Raw genomic sequence first — 6,000 nt, 5'->3', positions numbered from 1 at the left:
CAAGGAAAATATGGTCCAAATTACCTTCCAAGCGGTTTGCCTAGATTGACAGTCCCACGGACAAAGGAGGGGACAAAACACTCCTTCCGACCGGCATTTGAGGCCAGAGCCGGCGCCCCCTGTGGGCGGGACCACTCGAGCCTCCGGGGACCCAAAGGAGGAGGGGGCGGGGTCGAAGGCGGGTCCAGGCCTCCGGGGGCGGGGCCGCAGCGGGCGAGGGGCAGGCTGGGAAGCGGCGCCATATTGGCGTCGGCCGCGCTGTATTGTCATAAATAGAGCCGGTTTTGTGGTGTTTTCACTACTCGGTTGGATGCCTCGGCCGTAGTAAGTGAGAAAGTGAGTGAGCAAGCGAGCTACAAGCAACCGGAGGAAAGTGGACAGGAGGAGAAGGAAAGAGCAAGAACTTGACTCCAGAGCGAAAGATACTCGGCGGTGAGGGAGACGCAGGAAGCGATGAAAGAGATGTCTGCGTAAGTGATGGGGGGCGGCGGTTGGGGGCGAAGCGGAGAGGGGTGGTTTGGGGTGGTCGGCCGGGACCCCGTTTCCGTTCCCTGCCCCTCGCACCCTGCCCATAGCTCGCCGGAGTGGTCTCCTTCCCCGCTCCTGGCCGGTCGGCAAGGGCACCTCCCCTACACCGGGCGGCTCACCTGGCCACCCCTGAACAGACTGGGGGACTCTTGGAGCCCCCATCTGCTCTCGCCTGTCCCGCCTGCGAGGATGCCCCCAGGCAAATGAGCAGCCGGAGAGGCGCGGGTGTCCGTGGGGAGAAATTGTCGGTCACTCTCCTGCCCCCAGCGCTGTCTGAGCCTGTCTCTGCTCCTGTCTGCATTGGCGCAAATACCATCCCCCTACCTCCCCCTCCTCCCTCCCGACCGGCTGTCTCCTGGTCTTCAGGAGTGAATGACCTATCCTAGCCCATGGGTTTCTTTTTAATAAAGACTATGATCTTTTCGCTCTCCCCCGGCCTCCCCCACCTACCCATAGTATATCTACCAGTCTGGACCTCCTGCTCACACTTTGATAAGTCACAAACGGTTTCCGTGCTTGGCAAGATTTTGTTGTGGCTTCTAACATTTTGGTTTATTAGGAAGTAATTTAAGCAGAAAAATGCAGAGAATAACATAAGCATCATTTGTGTAGTCACAATCCATCTCTCTCAAAGCATAACATTCTGTATGTGTGGAGAGTGTGTGTATGTGTGTACATAAATACCTTTATTTAGAAGAAATCAACTATTACAGATGTGTTTGAAGGATTCTCCTACCTCCTCTGGTTCCATTCACCTCCCTCCCCATAGTACCCCACAGTCCTGAATTTGATGTTTATTGCTGCATTTTTAAAAATGCTCTTACAACATATGTACATGTCCATAATAACTGGCATTGTTTTACTTGTTTTTAAGCTTTGTATAACTGGTGTCACACTTGTCATTCTGCATCTTCTTTAAGTGCAACATAGTTAGTATCTTTGAACTTTGTCCCTGTTAATATTTTCAACTCTAATGAATTCATAATAAGTACTATATTGTATTCCATTGTAGTGATACACCTTAGTTTAGGGTTTGGTTTTTTTTTTCCTGTTTTGACTATTTCAGGTTGTTTTGAAGTTTTTTTTTAACTTTATTTAGAGAGAGTGCTCACACAAGCAGGGAAGAGGGGCTGAGAGAGAATCTTTTTTTTTTGTTAATGTTTTTAAATGTATTTTTGAGAGAGAGAGTGCGCAAGCGGACAAGGGGCAGAGAGAGAGAGACAGAGGATTGTGAGCCTGATGTGGGGCTCAAACTCACAAAATGTGAGATCATGACCTGAGCCAAAGTCCAAGTCAGATGCCCAACCAATTGAGCCACCCAGGCACCCCATGTTTCTAAGTTCTTAATAGTACAGTGTGGCAGTAAACATTCTTGTACATGTTTCCTTGTACACTTGTACTAGAATTTCTCTAGAATGTTTACTTATAAGTGAAATTGATGTGTTGAAGGGAATGTGGAATTCCTTTGCTTGCTTTTTCTTCCCCCCCTCTAGATGAGGGAGTTTCAGAATCATAGATTTAGAATTTTAGTGCTGGTAGGCATGTTCTTAGCTAACTTTTTCAGCATACAGATGAGAAAGTGGGACCCAGGATCATAGTATCGGAACTGAAGTACTTGTTGAAGGGAGAATGGAGTGGTGGAAAGATCTTGGGTTTTGGAGTTCAGATTCTGGCTCTTCGTATCCCTTGGATCTTGGGTACCTATCTGTAAGATGGCACTTATTCACTACCTACCTCTTACAGTTATTGTTGAGATTAATTGATCATATATACTCTGTCCCATCCATTTACCATACACTTATAAACAAATTTTGTTTGTTCAACAGGAAAATTGATACCAGAAAGAAATTAAAGTCACTAATACTGATGTTTCCCTTTTGTGTCTCTTAATCATTTCAGAAGATACATAGGCTATTGTATCTTTCATTTGCTTCTCCCTCCCTCCCTAATCAAATCTTTACCCAAGGAGCATGCCTTACTGTATGAACTTAGTGAATAAGACACTGTTTTGACCAGTTAAAATTCAAAACAATCACTACTGTATTTTGGTGTGTTATTGTTTACAGGGCTGATGTATTATTTAAAAGACTGTTCTTTTATATTTTGAGATTACATTCTTAACTGTTGTTGATGGTCCTTACTGTTGAATGGTAAAGATAGATGGTAGGGTTACTTGGTTATCGTGTATGTTTATTTTTACTTTACTTTCTTAGCAGAATAAAAAGTTATACCAACCCATGGTGGTCCCAAAATTTATTTTGAAATTATTGGCCTGTGTAAATACAAAATCAGAAATTGAGCTGTACTTTATTCAAAACTATAATTCCCTGTTAGGATCTTTTGGAGGCTAGCTTATATTGTATCTATAAAAGTATAAAGAATTTGATAATTATTTAGTGTGACAATGGACTAGGTACTAATCTAAATAAAGAGAACAATTAACCAGAGTCAATGTTAGGACTATAAATTCTGATTTGAGCAAAGGATGTTAATGTAGGTTTCTCAAGGACAAATCCTAGTTGTGATTTCTTTTTAAAAGCGAGTCACAAGGACCTACCTTCTAATGTGATGTTTTGTTTCTTTCTTGGGGGGGGGGGGGGGACATTGTTCTCACTCAGAGCTTTCTTTTCAAGTGGCTGACTGCTCTTCAAAGATTGAATATAGATGGTACTTGACTTAAGTCCGCAGGGTGTAGTGGAGGTGGCCCTGGCCCAGCTCCCATTCAGGCTCTTTGCCTTTGAGCTAAGTGGTGCTGGCACAGTTGTCCTGATGCCAACACATGCTGCTTTTGGCTTGAAAAGACATCCTAACCATGAAAGCTGGAGGCAGTATGAATAGCCCTTCATCAAAATAAACACAAAATACCCTTTTTTCCCTTAAAAAAAAAAAAAAAAAAAGTGCCTGCCCCAACTGTTAGTACTAAGTAAACTTTTAAGGTAGCTAAATTAATGAGTGGATTGAGAGATCCATGTATCAGTATGATATGGTACTTTAAATTTTTTCTGCTGTTTCATTTTTCTTGAACAGAAACACCATGCTGGACAGCCAGCGTCAACAAAAGCATTATGGAATCACTTCTCCAATTAGTTTGGCATGTCCAAAAGAAATTGATCATATTTACACACAGAAATTGATTGATGCCATGAAACCATTTGGAGTGTTTGAAGATGAAGAAGAACTGAACCACAGGTATGTGATATAAAAATGCAAAATATTTAATAGCACATTAAATATTTAATCATTAATTCTGCAAATATATATCAGGTACTTACCATTATCCTGCCTAGGGATACAAAAATGACCAAATGGAGAGAAATTTTGGCCCTCCTAGAGCTTCTGTTTTTAGGTGGTTAGGGGAAAAGACAATTAGCCAAATAAGTACAATAAATACAATGTTACACATAAGAAGTGCTGCTGAGAAAAATGAAGCTGGAAGTAGAGTTGTCAGGAAAGCCTCATTAACATTTGAGGAAAAATTTGAGAGGGAGGGAACTATGTAGATACTTGAGGGAAGAGCATTCTAGGCAGAAGTTTTCAGGTGGGAGTGTACCTGGTATATTTAAGGAATATATAGTAAGGTAACCAAAATGTCCAAAACAGGGGAATATGGTCTTAAAGAATATGAGGTGGGAAGGAGCTTGGAGAGCTAGGTCACTTAGGACCTTATAAGCCATTATAAAAGTTTTGGCTTTAACTCTGAGTGAAATAGGAAGCCATTATGTTTTTGAGCAGAAAATGGACATGATTTACTCATGCCTTAAGACAGTCAGTCTGGCTGCTATATTGAGAATAGCCTGAAGAGGGATGAAGGGAAGAAATGGGGAAACGAGTTAGAAGGCTATTACAAGAACCCAGGGAGGAAAGGACGGTGAGTTGAACTAGGGCGATGGTAGTGGAAGTGATAAGTAGTAGAGTTCTGGATATATTTTAAAGGTAGGGTTGTTTAATGACTGGAATGTGTGTGTGAGAGAGAGAGGTTAAGGATGATGTCAAGGGTTTGGATGTTAGCACCTCAAAGGATGGAATTCCATTACCTGGAGAAGGCTGAGGGAGAAGCACGTTTGGACATCTCAGGAATTCCATTTTTCATGTCATCTTTGAGATGCCTAAACTCTACTCTTCCCCAACCTCTTTTTTTTTTTTTTTTTTTTTTTTTTTTTTTTTTTTAATGTGGATTTGGATATGCTGTTGGTTGAAAGTCTGGTTTAATATCAAATTGCTTTTATTAAGTAATATTATTTCATAAAAATTAGACAGTATTTAATTTACTCATTTTAATTATCCAAAGACCTATGACTGTCAGTGAGACAATGCTAACCTCTATCACCACATTGAATTGATTTTATTCCATAGTAAGGCCAAGAAAGTTGACAATTCAGTTGGCCTCTGCAGACTTATTGAAGGTAATTTTGATTTTTTATTAGGCTTTTTGAATTTTGAAAATAGCTCAAAGACCAAAATACTGTCATCACATTTGTCATTTCTTTGGAACTCTTAGGGACCTAAGAATGCCAAAGAGATGTGCCATGTACCAACAGATGCGACAGCATTAGCCCATGTATAATGTGCTTTTACTCTAGCACCAACACAAAGGTTCTGCCTATATGTTTAACTACTTTTTTAAATACTGTTTTGGGTTTTCTTAGTTTTAATCTAAAGCATGTTATTTTTTATTATAGGCTGGTTGTTCTTGGTAAATTGAACAATTTAGTAAAAGAATGGATTTCTGATGTCAGTGAGAGTAAGGTAAGACTCTAAACTGCATTGAATTCATACTTCATTATGTCCTGGTCCTTAGTCCTAGTTAATAAGATGTAGAAATTGAGAATAATCTGAAATATATTAAAACTAGGCTTTTTGCTCTGCTTGGTAATGAATTGGTCTAGATAGTTGAGTCTCTAAGTGAGAATTTCACTAGTGTCTAGCTATAGATCTACATAGATTTCTTGCTTGAATTATATATAGTGGGCCAAAGTGTAAATATCAAGGGATTTTGGCTTAAAAGCCAGATTTCAGACATCTTGTGAAATACCAGGTCTGGCAACATTGGACCTGCCTTTGGGCAAAGCAGGAAGAGGCTTCAGTGGATTTGGGCTCCTGCCTTCCAGTGCCTCGTGGCCCCCACCAATGCCTGGTCTCTCTGACACAGCACTTGTCACTTATCAATCAATTTTGTGTTTCTTATGTATACTTCCCTCCATTTGCATACCTGCCTGGCCCCTGAGACATAAGAGTTTGCAAATCCTAATTTGTAATTATACAACTTTTTTTCCCTTCCGGTAGCTTAACTATTTTTCTTCTAAAATAAGTTACATTTTCTTACTTTCTTAGAGTATTTTGAATGTAATTGAATTTTCATTTGAAAATCACTGAATATTATTTTACTGAGTATACTAAATTGAAATAGGGTGTGTGCAACTGGGTGATACCATTTTCCCCTTCACTATGTGGTCCAGACTGTTGTATTTTAAG

At 40.5% G+C, this 6,000-nt stretch overlaps 1 protein-coding gene across 3 annotated transcripts in view; it reads left to right on the top strand.

Annotated features, from left to right (window-relative positions):
• Nucleotides 1-220: 220 nt before the first annotated feature.
• PAPOLG (poly(A) polymerase gamma) overlaps nucleotides 221-6,000 on the top strand; it is a 29,040-nt gene continuing 23,260 nt past the window's right edge. For all 3 annotated transcript variants that reach the window (XM_060604993.3, XM_060605013.2, XM_060605003.3), the window contains exons 1-3: nucleotides 221-470; nucleotides 3,556-3,717; nucleotides 5,208-5,274. In XM_060604993.3, coding sequence (XP_060460976.1) covers nucleotides 454-470; nucleotides 3,556-3,717; nucleotides 5,208-5,274 — 246 coding nt within the window. In that variant the 5' untranslated portion in view covers nucleotides 221-453. The remainder of the gene's footprint in view (nucleotides 471-3,555; nucleotides 3,718-5,207; nucleotides 5,275-6,000) is intronic.

The sequence above is a fragment of the Panthera onca genome, chromosome A3, assembly GCF_046562875.1.
Source record: "Panthera onca isolate mPanOnc1 chromosome A3, mPanOnc1 haplotype 2, whole genome shotgun sequence".
NCBI lineage: Eukaryota > Metazoa > Chordata > Mammalia > Carnivora > Felidae > Panthera > Panthera onca.
Note: the sequence above shows the minus strand (reverse complement) of the source record. Positions and strands in the feature narration are given on the sequence as shown.